The 16609-nt window shown below is 41.3% G+C and overlaps 1 protein-coding gene across 1 annotated transcript in view; it reads right to left on the reverse strand.

Moving 5' to 3' along the window:
- SLA2 (Src like adaptor 2) overlaps window positions 1-16609 on the reverse strand; it is a 43525-nt gene that overhangs the window by 11857 nt on the left and 15059 nt on the right. Inside the window, exons 3-5 of the mRNA XM_069077642.1 lie at window positions 8913-9039; window positions 6865-6951; window positions 600-703 (exon numbers count right to left, since the gene is read on the reverse strand). Of these exons, the coding sequence (XP_068933743.1) occupies window positions 600-703; window positions 6865-6951; window positions 8913-9039 (318 nt within the window). The remainder of the gene's footprint in view (window positions 1-599; window positions 704-6864; window positions 6952-8912; window positions 9040-16609) is intronic.

Genomic DNA, 16609 nt, shown 5'->3' on the forward strand with positions numbered 1-16609 from the left:
CTTTCTTTCTTTCTTTCTTTCTTTCTTTCTTTCTTTCTTTCTTTCTTCCTTCCTTCCTTCCTTCCTTCCTTCCTTTCTTTCTTATTCTTTTTTTCCCCTCCTAGAATCAGATGGAGCGTCACTTGATCATCCATACTCTCTGATCCAATTCCTTCACAGCTAAAGCTATGAATTCATATAAGTTTAGATTACCAAGATTATGATTAGCATCTGTGGTCACATACAGAGGCAAGATAAATGACCCATACAATGACTGAACCTGAACTGTCATCTTTTTATATATTTTCTATTTACTTACCTGTGTAGGTATTGTTCCCTCTAATTATTGTTTCTTCAAGGGCAGTGATTATTTCTTTTTTTGTTGTTATATCTCCAAGGCCTAGCACAGGGCCTGGCATACAGCAGGCACTTAATAAATGCTCATTGGATCAAACTGGATTCTTTGTCAAACTCTGGACACTCGGAAGGTGGGACACTTTGAAAAATGATTCCTCCTTTAAAACCATACTCTAATTCAGTTACTCTGGCCCAGTCCAACCTGGCAGTCCAACTCTAGGTCACTGGGTTTTGCCCCAGACCCCAACCTCTATGGTCTGTACCTCTCCTGGTCTGACTTTCCCGGATCAGGAAGGAGCCTCCATGATTGCTGGGGAGAAGAAGGAGATCCTCTGCTTTCTCTCGATTCAGGCCTTCATAGAGCCAGCTGGTAAAGAAAGAGGGAAAGTCAAGACACTGGTATGCCACTCAGTGGTTGAGCCTAAGGTTGTTGGTGTATATTGACTGGCCCTTTCTTTCCCCTTTCCCCTCCTATCCCTATCCATTTCCCTCATTGTATGTCTTTCCAGGATAAGAAATTTGAACTGGGGACAGTGTATGTACAAAGGCAAATGGAAAGGGACTGATGAAAAAAATAAATAAATAAAAATAAAAAAGGGTGTCTAGGTGGTGCAGTGAATAAAGCACTGGTCCTGGAGTCAGGAGGACCTGAGTTCAAATCTGACTCAGACACTTAACACTTAATTAGCTGTGTGACTTTGGGCAAGTCACTTAACCCTAATTGCCCTGCCCTTCCCCCTCTAAAAAGGAAAAAAAAAAGAAAGGGACTGATGGTTAGACAAAGTATGTTTTGTCAAAGTCCAGACTCTTGGATTTGACAAATTTTCTCCCTCCACCCCACCTTGAAGCTTAAAAAGACAAAAGTATAGTATAGTTGGAAGGAAGGTCAAATTTACCTAGCAGGGGAACACAAATATACCTGAGAAAGGTTTAGGTAAATTGATGTATGACAGACCCACAAAAGGGAGGTAGGGAGTTTGGGAATACTCCTGCTCTTAACTTTTGTGGTAATAGTCATGCCTTGTTGAAATCACTCCCTGATGTTCCTGTGGGAGATACAGTCCCACACTAGTAGAATTATGGGACTTGCCCAACCCAGTAGCCAATTCATTTGCTCTAGGTTTGGGACCTGGCCTTGGCATTGAGTAGCTGCAGGCCTCCGTGCTTTATTTTTCAGATTTGTAAAATAAGAGTTTGAACTAAGGTCCCTTTTAGCTCTGACATTTTATGGTTCCATGAGTCTCCTGAGAATTACAGTCTTTGGGGAGCAAATCCTAAATTAACTTAAAAGTGGGTTATGGCATCCCTGAACCACTGGGTTCACCTGTGCTACTTAGGCCATAAACACTTGAGGGCAATGACTCTCAGCTTAGAAGGGGCCTGTTATAAATATAGTCAATCTTTAGTTCTGGGGGTAACTTTCCTAGAAAACGGAGTTAAAAATACAAATATTGATACCTTGAACCTATTGGAAATAAGAGGTTAAATTCTATAGAGCAATTTGGAACTATGTCCAAAGAGCTATAGAACCAAACATACCCTTTGACCTAGCAATACCTCTACAAGGTATATATCTTAAAATAGATAAAAAAACAAAAAGGAGGGGTGGCCAGGTAGCACAGTGAGTAAGAGCACCGGCCCCAGAGTCAGGATGACCTGGGATTGAATCCGGGCTCAGACACTTAGCACCCACCCAGAAACACCTAGCTGTGTAACCTTGAGCAAGTTACTTAACCCCAATTGCTTTAAAAAAAAAAAAAAGGAAAAGGACCTGTATGTACAAAAATACTTACAACAGCTGTTTTCTGGAGACAAAGAATTAGAAATTGAGGGGATGCCTATCAACTGGGGAATGGCTGAACAAGTTATGGTATGAGATTATGATGGAATACTATTGTACTATAAAAATTGATGAGCAGGATACTCTCAGAAAAACCTGGAAAGACTTGCATGAGCTGATGCAAAGTCAAATGTACTGGGTACAAAGTAACAGCAATATTGTAAGATGATAGGTGTGAATGAATTAGCTCTTTTTGATCCAAAACAACTCTGAAGCACTTATAATGAAAAATGCTATGCATCCCCAGAGAAAGAACTGTTGGTATTTGAATACAGATTGAAGCATACTTTTTTTTTTTACTTTCTTTTATTTTTCTTGAGTTTTTTTTGATCTATGTTTTCTTTTACAACATGACTATTATCAATATGCTTGTCTTCTCACTGTGGGGTGGTGAGGGAGGAAGGTAGAGAATTTGGAACTCAAAGTTTTAAAAATGAATGTTAAAAATTGTTTTTAACATATAACTGGGGAAATAAAAAAACAAATATTAAAAAAGATTAAAAAAAGAAATAGCGGATTACGTTCCTATGACCACCAAAACTATAATCTTTTGCTAGAACTTGCTGAAAATACACTTTCTTTACAACAAAACATTAATTCTGATAATATGCACTTTTCCTAACACAGTAGCCATAAAGTGCAGCATACAAAATAAAATTGGTAACATGCAAAATGTTTTTCTTGCTAGTAATTCCCTAGAATTCTGTAACGTTTTGTGTTAACATCTCAATTTAAAAAAAACCCAAAACATTGATTTCAGACAATATTCTCTTTTTATGACATGTGAAATCTATAGTACCATAAATACTCTCCTCCTTTTTGCAGATATAACAAATAGTCAATTCATTAACACCAAACTTGTGGCTGACGGTGGCTGCAAACATCCTGGTACAAAGTATTCTATTTTCTCACTAAACTGAATCATTGACTTTGTATGCTTGGCCTTAGAGCCCAAAGGACTTGCACTATACTTTGGGGGCATGATTGCAACATAAAACTTGAGTTTTAAAAGGCAAACAATGAATCTATACAACAAATGCACAGGGTGTTCTTTACAAGGGTAGGGTGAATAAGACCAGTAAAACACCTCATTGTCATTGCTGTTGTTTGTCTTTCGTTTCTGAAGAGGACCATGACATCAGGAAGCTGATGGCATGACATAAAAGTGAGCTGGATTTAAGTGAGGAGGGCTATGCAAAGTCACCAGCCTCACTTTCTCCTCCGGAGCCATCTGGGCCCAGTGGCCAGATAGAGATCAGGACGACTGGAGATGCTCCCTACCCCCAAAGCACCTAGTAGGATACATGAGCTGCTCCATGAACTTGTGCATATTGTACCCCATTCTCTTCTCTACCTCAAGTAGTCATGGTTGGGCAGTGGATGCCAGTGGGAAAGTGAAAATGAGGTTACTAATAAAATCACTTGAATTCTTGAGATTGGGAAAGTTGAGGATTTCAATATAGATTCCAAGAGAAATATCCATCTGTACCCCCACAGGACCTGAAGGGCCCCTTCTAGTAGCTTTTGCCATGCTGGAAAAAATATTCCACTATGGTCCTAACAGTATTCTATTTTCTGAAGACAGCTTAACTAAGGATGGAAGGGTTTATCACCAGCAGTGAAAAATTAGTTGGAAAATATGGCTCAGGACCAGGAAACAGAAGAGGAATAGGAATAGGCTTGTATCCAACACAGAAAGCTTTTATACCTGTATATAATAAAAACCTTCTTCAAAAAGAGAACTGGAGGGCATTGGATATAGTGAATTTCTAACACTGTCTTTGGGAATGATATTAATTATTATTATTATTTTTAAAGCAATCGGGGTTAAGTAACTTGCTCAAGGTTACACAACCAATTATTTTTTGTGTGGGTGCCGAGTATCTGAGGCCAGAACCTATCCCAGGTCTCCTGATGCTGGGACCGGCGCTCTTACTCACTGCGCCACCTGGCCACCCCAAATGATATTAATTATATAGCATCATGGATTTAGAGCCTAACATTGTCTTGCCCAAACTTAAGAGAATCCTGTTTTTTAACAACTAGATAATAACGTGGGAGTCATTTCTAAATCAGCTATCTTTGGGTCTTTCTGATTTCTTAGAGCAGAGAGCAAAATCAATAGCAAGTTAGAAGAAAAATTAAAGATGAGATGATATGGTGTTCAATTAAAACAGATACTACTTGACCTACTCAAACTAGCTATTAATGCAAAAAAAAAAAAGGAAATGGATCAAAGGACACATTGAGAGATTATTTCCATTTCCTAATTGAGAATAATCATTGTAAAGCAACTGCTACTTTGAGGAAACCAAAAGATCCTAGAAATAACTTGAGTCAGCAAATATAAAAAAAAAATGTCATCACCTTGACAACAGAGAAGACAAAGTGAAGGACCACCCAGTTTGGAACAGTAATGTATTTACAAAATGTTAAGGAGGAAAATGTGGTATAATGGAAAGAGCACTGGATCTGAGGTCAAAAGACTTGGGTTCAAGTCTTCATTCTACTACTTATTACCCGTGTAATCTTGGGTAAATTACTTCACATCTCTGGGCATGGAGAGTCACAGGTGAATCACAGGTGATTTCAAACTAGGAGGCTGGGTGACTTCACAGTCACAGTGGGTGACCCACCACAGAAAGAAAGAAGCCTGGAGAAGGGGCTGGTTGTTCATAAGTAATGATAACAATAATTACTAGAGTTATGATTACTAATGTTATGAATGACTGGCATTTACATTGCCCATTCAGGTTTTCAATGTGCTTTATAAATAGTATGTTATTTGATCCTTCTTTGTAACCACCCTATGGATTATTATACTTATTTGACAGATAAGGAAATAGGTTCAGAGAAGTTAAGCAGCCTTCCTAGTGTCACACAGGTGGTCACGTCAATGGTGAGATTTAAAACCCACATCTCTCCTGATACAATCTTTCCACTATATCCCACAGTCACATTTAGGTTTAGAGGAGGAAGATAATGTTTTCCAATTTGGACAAGTTGAATTTGAAATACCCTAATGTCCCTTGGAACCAGGAAGACCTGAGTTCAAATCTCACCTCTGACACATACTGGCTGTGTGTCCCTGGGCAAAGCACTTAACTTCTCAATGCTCTAGGCAGCCCTCTAAAACTATGAGTTGCGTTGTAGAAGTAGTTTCTTCATTTATGAGGCCATGCCAATGCGATCACAGGTCCAGTCCTTATTACATGGCTAGTTTTTTTGTGTGGGTGTTGTGTCTGAGTCCAGAACCGAACTTGGGTCCTCCGACTCCGGGGCCGGAGCTCTTACTCACTGCGCCACCTAGCCGCCCCAAAGGTCATTTTCATAGAGAGAACAAGAGAATCCATGGGAACTTGTAGAGACCCCACGGGGAGAATGCAGAGGAGAAAAAGAAAAGGTCCAGGAAAAAGGAGATGCCAACCATCGTGGGGGTAGAAGATGGGTAAAGACCCAGCAAGGGAGGCTGAGACAGTCACACAGAAGAGGGAAAACAGGAGAGAGCAGCATCACAATATCCAAGAAAGGAAACCATATTTAGGAGGAGGGGATGGTCAACAGTGTCAAATGCTGTGTAGACACTAAGGAAGACATCTTCAAATTTATCAGTAAAAATATCACTGGTGATTTTTGAGAGAGCAGTTTCATGAGACTAGATTGTAAAAGGTCAAGGACTTAGTGATGAGGAAGTGAAGAGAGAGCTTGTAGGTGACTATTTCTGTTTGTTTGTTTTTTTGCTTTTTGGAGGGCAATTGGGGTTAAGTGACTTGCCCAAGGTCACACGGCTAGTTTTAGTGTTGTGTCCGAGGTCAGATTTGAACTCAGGTCCAGGGCTGGTCCTCTATTCACTGCACCACCTAGCTGCCTCCAAAAGGCAATTTTATTAAATTTTTTGCCTTTTTTTTAGGGCAATTGGGTTAAGTGACTTGCCCAAGGTCACACTACTAGTTAAGTGTTAAGTGTCTGAGGTTGCATTTGAACTCAGGTCCTCCTGACTCCAGGGCCAGTGGTCTATTCACTGTGCCACCTGGCCACCCTGTAGGTGACTATTTCTAAGGACTAGGGACATATGATGGTAGCTAGAGGGGATGGCAGGCTCAAGTGAAGGTTTTTAAGGGTGAGTATGGAACTTAGCTATGTTTGTAAGCCATTAGGAAAGCAGAGAAAGAGAAAGGTGAGAATGAGAGAATGACAAATTCCTGGAGGAGGTGGAAGGAGATGAGATCCAAGACACAAGTAGAGAGGGCGCAAGATTGGGCTTTCTGTTTGTGGTCTGATGCCATTGCTGAATCTCTTTCCTTTCTCATTTGTCAAATGGGTGTGATAATATTTGTAATACCAGCTCCATAAAGGTTGTTTTGAGGAAATGGCTTTGTAAACTTTAAATCTCATTGGAAGCTTCCTTAATGGGAAGAACTTTGAGACCTCCCCAAAGGACCATAGAATGTCACATCTGGAAGGGACATTAGAATACAGAATTTCAAAGCTGGGAATACTTTCAAGGCCATCTGGTCCACATGCTTCTTACACAGGAAGTGGTGCCCCAGAGAGTGGGAGGGGCTTTTCCAGGGTCCCCAGAGTCCTTGGATGGCAGAGCTACAGTTTGATCCCATATCTTCTTCTCCCAGGAAAGTGTGCATAACTCTTAGGACAGTAGATTTTCTCAGGGATAGAGGGAAACTTACCCATGAGAGATTTTGGCCACATGGCTGCTGGGAATACTGAATTCCTTTTTGGTGGCTTCGGACATAACTCTCCACCATTCTCCATTGCTGCAATCCAAATAAGTCCGTCAAACTCTCTTCTCAAGACTAGAGGCAATTGCAGACCCAGGGGTTGCTAAAGCAGGTTGATGACCCTCTGAAACTAGGCTTCTTTCCTCAAGAGTTCAGGAGACCTAACTACATTGTATTTATTCTGTCTACACTTGTCTAACAATTTCTTGTCTTCTTCAATTAGAATGTAAGTTCCTTGAGGGCAGGAACTTGTTTCTTTTTTTTTTTTTTTGTCTTTGTATTCTATTGTGCCTGACACAATACCTGGCACATAGTAGACCCTTAATAAATGCTTGTTGATTGATTAAGATGGATCCTTCTGATGGTGCTCATAGACTTATAGGGTCATGGTCTACCAGGGGCCTTTTCCCTCTCATTCCATAAAGTTTTTTTAGAACCAGGTATAAAGAGTAGGCATGGTCCATGGAGCACAGTAGGAGAGGCCCCTTTACTAGAAGATCGTGGGTTGGGCATGGCGACATACATTGGAATCCAGGCTATTGGGGAGGTTGAGGGTTGATGAATTGCTTTATCATCAGAATTCTGAGCTACAGTGCATTCAGTCAACTAAATTTGGCACCAATGTGGGGATTCTCCCACGAGCAACGGGCTTCAGGATGCCCAAAGAGAGGAGAACTGATCCAGGTTGGAAACAGAGTAGTTGATCAACAGTAGGAAGGGCCTGTAGTACAGTGCCCAGGACTTACCATAGTGCCTGGAACATAGTAGGAGCTTAATAAATGCTAACTAACTTAATGTGAGTAGCCAATGTTCTTTCAGTCTGGGCAAGATTTGGAAACTGAGTCTCAAAAAAAACAAAATAAAAGCATAACTAAGAGGACCATATATCTAGAGCTGAAAGGAACTTCAGAAGCCATTGAGTCCAAACTCCTCATTTTACAAGTGAGGAAACTGATGCCTAGAGAGATTAAGTGACTTGCCCAAAGTCATACAGGTAGTATCTGAGGTGGGATTTGAACCCAGGGCTTTCTGACTCCTCCACTATTTCATTCTGCTGCTACTTGTTGCTAAATTGGGATCGGCAGGAACTCCCCCAAACCCTGTATAGGATATCTCACATCCCTGAGGTCCACACCCCTTGAAAAAAATCTTCAAGTGCTAATGAGTGAATTCTCCATCACTGGAGATGTTTAAACAGAGGCTGGATTGACTGCTTCTTGTTAGGGAGGTTGTAGCAGGGATTCTTGCTCAGGTACTGGATGGAATGGGTGACAGACAACTCCCAGGTCTTCTTCCTACCCAGATTCCATGATTCTCTGACATGGGCAACCTTAGAAACAGGAAGGAGAGGGTGGCAGCCGGACAGTGAGGTGCCACTTCTCCCTCCATGGCCCATTGGTAGCTAGATTGCCATTGCCAGAGACCTTGATAGACCAGAAAAAGAGGGCATCCTTTCTAGAAGGCCCTCATTGATATGAGCATAAGTTACTTATGGGAGAGAAAAAGAGATTCCTTCCTCCCTTTAAAACATAGCCCTTACCCTTAGCACTTCAGCCATCTGAAGATCTGCGGTGCTTTGGTCACTAGGAAGCAGGGTACACCCCTGCCCACCCCAGTGAATTAGCCTTGGGGAGAGGAAACAAGGAAGCAGATGGTAGAAGGGGAGCTGAAGACTAAATCTGCCCTTCTCTCAATTTGGTTGGTGCTTCTTTGTCCTGATGCCCAAGCCCTCCTAGGAGAGCAGGATGCTGATGGCACACGAATGCTGCTGCTCAGATTCTGGCTGCTTTCTGGGCTCAGCAGGGGAAGCAGAGCCCTGGGCTGGGTAGCCAAAGCAGGTCCCTAGCTCTGAGGAGTAGATCTGGTGTGAGCTGCCTCTGCTAGGGAAGGCAGTCACCCCTAGATTCCTAGGGATCTCCAGTCCAAAGCCTGGCTTGCTCTGGGATGAGATAGCACTGACTTAGCCCCCTGGTCCCAGGCACTACAGACAGACTTACTCAGAGATGATGGTTAGTGGCTCCCCAAGTCTCAGTACCAGCTCACCCCGTTCCCCCACTGGGAAACTGTCCAAAACCACAGCCATAGCGTTGCTTTCATCTGTAGGGATAGGAACAGGTAAGAGCCCTAGAAGAGGAAAAGAGAGGCCTGGGTTCTAGTTCAAGCACTGCCATCGATTCACTGTGTGACCTTGGACTAATTGCTTCCCTTTGATAAAATTCAGTTTTCTTATCCTTAAGATGGAACCAAAAATCATCCTAGTATTAGGACACTTTAGGCATAGAAGAAATGATCACAGACCACTGATTTGGAGTTGAAAGGAAACTTGGGAGTCCTTCAGTCTAACCTCATTGCACAGATGAAAAGGTTGAGGTTGGTCCTGAGAGCTCCTACTCAAGATAACACAAGTGTTAAATGACAGAGTCAGGATTTGAATCCGTGTCTGCCAGAATTCCTACATAGCACTTTAATGTTTGTAAAAGTAATGTAGGGGAAAGAATGGGGGGGGGGAAGCACTTTACATAGATCATCTGATCCTCAAGACAACCTAAGAATGAGGTACTATAGATAGGAAATCAAGGCTCAGGAAGGGGATATTAAATGACTTGTCTGGACTCACAAATTTAGAGAGGAGGATTTGAACCCAGGTTTTCCCCTTCTAAGCCTGGGACACTTTCTGTGATGCTGCCTCTGTGAAGGGATTTTTCTTCTGGTCATGGTTAGACCAGGTACCCTCTGAGCCTCCTTCCAGCTCCTATTCTGCCCTTTCCTCTTCCTCCAGCCCCCAGAAGGCCGAGGTGCCTTGTGCCTCATTCTAACTGAAGTCACCCAGGCTGGAAATGTCATACTCAGCGTATGACCTAAGAAAGATGCTTCTGTGGCTCGGGGTTAGCCCTACTTCCTCCAAGTTGAGACTGATGAGCCCTTGATTGACGAGAACATTCACCTGAGAAATTCTTTCAGATTCTGAGATTTTATGAATAGGGGAAAGATCCAGGCTTGTAACCCAGCCCTGGACATCAGGATGGATTTTTTGTGGGTGTGTTTGTTTTTTTGGTGCCAGTGTTGGTGGTGGGGTTGCTATGGTTACATTATTCCTTACCAACATGGATTGATAGAGGAAATTTCTTTTTTGGGAGCGCCATAGTCTGATGAAATTACAGGTCAGGTCCTTATCCCTATCCCTGTCACTAGTGTTGTATAATAATCAGCTTTATTATTATTATTAACATTAATAAATAATAATAATAATAAAATAGTCATTTATGGATAGAGGACTAGGCCTGGAGTCAGAAAAACCTGAGTTCAAATCCACCTTCAGACTTATTTGTTGTGTGAGCCTGTGTAAATCATTTCTCTTTGCCTCAGTTTCCTCATCTGTAATATAATGATGATAATAGCACTTACCTCCCAGAACTGTGTGAGATAACATTTGCCATGGGGAGACTGATTTCCAGTGCAGTGAGACAGTCTTATCTCTCTTATCTAGAGGGTGGTGACCCAAATTATTTAGGAAGAATGATTTCTCCTTTTTTCCCCCTTATTCTGGATCACTTCAATCAATCAATCAATTGATCAATTAATTGAGAAGCATTTATTAAGTCCTACTGTGCTCCAGATATTGTGCTAGGGTTACAAAAACAATAAATGAAACCATCTCTGTTCTCAAGGGGCTAACACTGTATTCCTCAGGAACAAAGTCCCTGGAGCTCTGACTTCCAGAACTTTGGGAAGAAGTCAAAACTTCTGTGATGTAGAACTGGGTTCACTGTAACTGCAAGGTTTGTCCTCCAGAACAGTGGTGTCAAGCTCAAATAGAAACAGGAAGGGCACATGAGGTTGTATTACCGGTAAATGAGGGTGCTTGCAGGCCACATGTTAGCTTAGAAAACCACATATTCATATGATCTATGTTCTATTTTATTTTTATTTATTTTGTTAAATATTTCCAAATTGCTTTTTAATCTGGTTTAGCCAACTTGGAGTGCAGTCTTATGTGTGACACTTGTGACTTAGAAAACCACATATGTTTATGTGTATGTGTCTGTGTGTCTGTATGTATGCATACACATATATTTATTACTACAAAACATACTAAAATAGCTACCTATCAGACTAATTGATAGGTGAAAAATTTATGAATAAACAAGAGCTAGAGAGCGTTGTGAGGCATAAAATGGATAATTTCGATCACATTAAATTAAATAGTTTTTGTACAAATAAAACCAAGGTAGCAAAGATGAGAAGGAAAGAAGAAAATTGGGAAAAAAATTTTATAGACAGTTTCTCAGATAAAAGTCTCATATCTCAAATATATAAAGAACTTTGTCAAATCTTTAAAATACAAGTCATAAGATGGCGGAGTAAAAGCAGGAATTTGCTTCAGCTCCCACTTCAACTACCTCCAATACCTGTAAAATATGATAAATTTTAGAGCTATAGAATCCACAAAGTGACAGAGAGAAACAAATCGCCCACTGAAGGCAGCCCAACAGGCCGACAGGAAGGGTCTATCGCCCACACTGGGAGCTGAGTGAGCCTCGGGGGCCTAGACCAGGGGCACCCTGCAGCAGCACAGATTGGCCAGAGGGGACTTTAGGAGAGTGAATCACTGGCAACTGTAGTGATTTCTAGACTTCTCAACCCATAAATGCCAAAGAGAAAGTAAAAGGTCAGTGGGGAGCCCTGTTGGAGCCAAGTGATGGATGACCACATCTAGCCCCACCCCTGGGACAAGAGGTGGCCGAGGTGTGGCAGCTGCAGCTGCTGCTGTGTGGCTGCCTCTGGAGTTCCTGGCCTGCAGATTGTAGGGGGACCAAGCAACCATTCAAAAGGTAATGGCTCTTGCTTTGACCTGTTTGGATCTGGGTCACAATCTTGGGTAATGGTCCTGGGATGTGTGGCCAGTGTGCCAGAGCTTGTGGTGGCTGTAGAGAGGGCAACATCTCCAGACAATGACAATATTTGTGAAAACTCCAACAATTTGGGACACAGCTCTCTCCACTCTGGAAGCAGAGTTCTAACGTGGCAAAGAGCTCAAAAGGCAAGTAATTGTCTGGCAAGATGAACAAGTAAAGGAAGTGCAATCAGACCATAGAATCCTTTTTTTGGGGACAAAAAGGGTCAAAACATGGAACCAGAAGAAGACAACAAAGTCAAAACTCCTGCATCAAAAGCTTCCAAGAAAAATATGAGGGGTGGCCAATGGCCCTGGAGTCAGGAGGACCTGAGTTCAAATCCAGCCTCAGACACTTAACGCAAAACTAGCAATGTGACTTTGGACAAGTCACTTAACCCCAACTCCCCTACCTTCCCCCCTCCAAAAAGCAAAAAGAAAAATCTGAAAAAAAATGAATTGTTTGCAAGTCATGAAGAAGCTCAAGAAGGCTTTTGAAAATCAAGTAAGAAGGGGAGGAAAAATTGGGAAGAGAAATGAGAATGATGCAAAAAAATCATGAAAAGTGAGTCAATAGTTTGCTAAAGGAGACCCCCCAAAATACTGAAGAAAATAACACCTTAAGGAGCAGCTAGGTGTTGCAGTGAATAGAGCACCAGCCTTGGAGTCAGGAGGACCTGAGTTCAACTCCAGCCTCATACACTTGACAATTACTAGCCGTGTGACCTTGGCAAGTTACTTAACCCCAATTGCCCTGCCTTCCCCCCTCCAAAAAAAAAAAAAAGAAATAACACCTTAAAAATAGACTAACTCAAATGGCAAACGAGGCCCAAAAAGCCAATCAGGAGAAGAATGCCTTAAAAAGTCAAATTGGCCAGATGGAAAAGGAATTTCAAAAACTCACTGAAATGAATAATTCCTTCAAAATTAGATCAGAGCAAATGGAAGCTAATGACTTTATGAGAAATCAAGATATTACAAAACAGATCCAAACAAATGAAAAAATAGAAGGCAATGTGAAATATCTCATTGGAAAAACCATTGACCTGGAAAATAGATCCAGGAGAGATAATTTTAAAATTGTTGGACTACCTGAAAGCCATGATCAAATAAAGAGCCTAGAAATCATCCTTCAAAATTATTCAAAAATTCAAAATCAAGCAAAATTGCTCTGATATTCTAGAACCAGAGGGCAAAATAGAAATTAAAAGAGTTCACTGATTGCTTCTTGAAAAAGATCCCAAAAAGAAAACTCCTAGGAATATCATAGTCAAATTCCAGAGTTCCCAGGTCAAGGAGAAAATATTATAAGCTGTCAAGAAGAAACAATTTGAATACTGTGGAAACCCAATCAGGATAACCCAAGATCTGGCAGCTTCTACATTAAGGGATTGAAAGGCTTGGAATAGGATATTCTGGAGGTCAAAGGAGCTAGGATTAAAACCAAGAATCACCTACCCAGCAAAACTGAGTATCGTGTTTCAGGGGAAAATATGGTCGTTCAGTGAAATAGAGGACCTTCTAATATTCTTGATGAAAAAACCAGAGCTGAACAGAAAATTTGACTTTCAAATACAAGAAGCAAGAGAAGCATGAGAAAATAAACAGGAAAAAGAAATCATAAAGAACTTACTAAAGTTGAACTATTTACATTCCTATATGGAAAAACAGTAATTGTAACTCATGAGACTTTTCTTAGTGAAGGGAATATATGTGTGTGTATATATATATATATATATGTATATATATATATATGTATGTATAGGAGGGTGTATGTGTATCTAAATATGTATGTGAATGTGTATATATGTGTATACATGTATACATAGACAGAGGGCACAGGATTAATTGAATAGGAAGGGATGATATCTAAAAAATAAAATTAAGAGGTAAGAGAGGACTATAATGGGAGAAGGAGAAAGGGAGAGATAGAATAGGGTAAATTATGTCATATAAAAGAGGCAAGAGAAAACTGTTACAATGGAGGGGAAGAGCAGGAAGGTGAAAGGGAATGGGTGAACTTTACTCTCATTGAATTTGGCTTAAGGAGGAAATAACATACATGCTTAATTGGGTATCTTACCATACAGGAAAGTAGAGGGGAAGGGAATAAGAGGGGAGATGACAGAAAGTAGGGCAGATTTGGGGAGAGGGTAGTTAGAAGCAAACACTTTGTAAAGCGATAGGGTCAAGGTAGAAAATAGAATAAGTAGGGGACAGGTTAGGATGGAGGGAAATATAGTTAGTCTTTCATAATATAACTACTATGGAAACATTTTGTGTAACTACACATGTACAACCTATATTCCCAGTTGGGGTAGGTGAGGAGGGAAGAAGGGGAAGAATCTGGAAATCAAAGTTTTAAAAACAAATGTTAAAAAAAAATTTTTTTTTTACATGCAACTGGGAAATAAGATATATAGGCACTGGGGTATAGAAATCCATTTTGCCCTACTAGAAAGTTTGGGGCATGGGGGAGGACATAAGAGAGAGCAGATTGGGGGAAGGGATATTCAGTAGGCCCACTATCTTGGGACAGGGAGTAGGGGAAAGACAGGGAGAAAATTTATAACTCAAAATCTTGTGGAAATGAATGTTGAAAACTAAAAATAAATAAAATATTAATTAAAAAAAAGAAGGGGAGGCCAGGTAGCACAGCGAGTAAGAGCACTGGCTCCAGTGTTGGGATGACCTGGGGATCGAATCCAGGCTCAGACACTTAGCACCCACCCAGAAACACCTGGCCGTGTAACCTTGAGCAAGTTACTTAACCCTGATTGCTTTAAAAAAAAATACAAGTCGTTCCCCAATTGATAAATGGTCAAAGGATATGAACAGGGATTTTTGGGATAAAAAAATCAAAGCTATATATAGACATATGAAAAAATGCTCCAAATCATTGTTCATTAGAGAAATGCAAATTAAGACAACCTTGAGATATTACTTTATACCTATTAGGTTGGATAAAATTTTAACCTCGTTTGGGCTGCATTTGGGACTGTTGTGGTCCACAGGCTGTGTATTTGACATCTCTGCTCTAGAAACTACAGCCCAAGGAACAAAAATGCTTTGGGTAGCCTAAACCTAGGAAGGATGTTTTCCCAAGGGACCAGTTAAATCTCAGAGTTAAAAACCCAAGTGTTTGTGACAAAAGCCCCAGAACTTAAGGGAAAATTCAACATATAACATCCAGGAGGAATGCAAGGTAAACATTAAAGACCAGTTATAAGGGACTCAAATATGGTCTCAAGGGACTCAGATATGACCTAATGGTCAAATTGTTTACTTTGTATATGCAAAAATTTTAGCAGTATTCTTATGATTGTCATAATTTGGGTAATTTGAAAGAAAGGCTTGGGCTGAGCTGAGTATGATGGGGTGATTGTAAAAAAAATAAAACTGTGTAGGGAGAGATAAAAAGGTGTAATTATCTCATAAAATGAATTATAGAAGGAAAAATTGATGCAAAAGATGCTATTGTGGTGGAGGGCAGGTAGTTCTGAAAACACTCTCATTGGGAATGGGTTAAAGAGGGAACAACATATTGTAATGCGAATGCAGATTTGGAAGATCTTCCCTGCCCCTAGGCTAAAGTGCACCTGAAGCCTGGGGTGGGAGGCTTGTTTTTCAGTAGATACTTCTTGATTGGCCAGTGAGTCAATAAGGTTGTTACCTTCTCTGAGCCAGGAGAAGGCTATATAAGCCCTGATGTGTAGCTTTGTTTTGGGACTCACTTTGAGAAGTGTTCTGTGATTTGATCTAAATTCTGGGAAGCCGTTGTTGAGAGTCCCCTGGCTTTGAAAAACCCAGATGTGGAAACCCAGATGTTGACTGGGTATGGATGTAATGGTTGGACAGTTTGGAAAGCTGTCTACTTGATCTGTTAATGTCTTGATAATTCTGTCTGTATATTTTGAAGTTTGGGGTGCTGACCTTTTTCCTCTGAACAAGGTAAAAGATATATGTCTGACTGATTAAAGTAAGCTTGTTAACCCATTTTGAGTTGCTTTCCTTTAACAAAGCAGATCCAAGAACCTGTGTTGGCAGACACCCTGGGGAAGCCAGGGTGCTTGCTGCTACAAAATGGCGTCACGAACAGGATCTGCAGAGTAAAAGGAAAGTATGGGGGCTGGGATAATTGTTTGTTTCCCAGTTGTGGTAGCTGTGACTCTATGGAGTGGTGGAGCAGGAGAGAAGAATGGCCTGCATGCAGACTTCGCTGAGCTGAGAGCGGGAATGGTGAGCTGCCTGCATCGGGACCTGGGCAGAAGCCAGGAGCAGCTGCCACCTGCGGGAGGAGAAGGAGCCCAGGAGTTCGGAATTCAGCCACAGGAAAAGATAAGAACTGAGCAGCAAAGCAGGGGCACTGAGTGTGTTTCCTGGCTGCATCCCACAGTTTGGGACCCAGGGGGAGGATGGACTTGTGACTATGGTGGGTGGGATGAAGTGCCTTGGATCCCCAGGGACCCCACCTTGTTGGTTTTGTGGCCCAGCCCCATCTCTGTGCTTGGAGGCAGGGGCTGGAGCTGTGTGAGGGGAAGGATACCCCCCCCCCCCGAGAACTTTATTTGAACTCTTGTTTTGAATTGAGGTAATAATGCTATGTACTTTGTGTTTGTTTAAGGCCAGTGGCCACTTTGGTAACTTTAGTTCTGTACTTTGAAAATGTGTCCTAAGAAATGTTCAGAGCTAATTCAAAAGTAAATTGTCTATGCTATGGGCATGAAAGATCTTGGGGCCGAATGTAATAAGAATGCAGATTTGGAAGATCTTCCCTGCCCCTAGGCTAAAGTGCACCTG

This window comes from Petaurus breviceps, unplaced genomic scaffold (genome assembly GCF_028583685.1).
Source record: "Petaurus breviceps papuanus isolate PSGF00001 unplaced genomic scaffold, PetGlider_PUasm1.0 90994, whole genome shotgun sequence".
Classification (NCBI taxonomy): domain Eukaryota; kingdom Metazoa; phylum Chordata; class Mammalia; order Diprotodontia; family Petauridae; genus Petaurus; species Petaurus breviceps.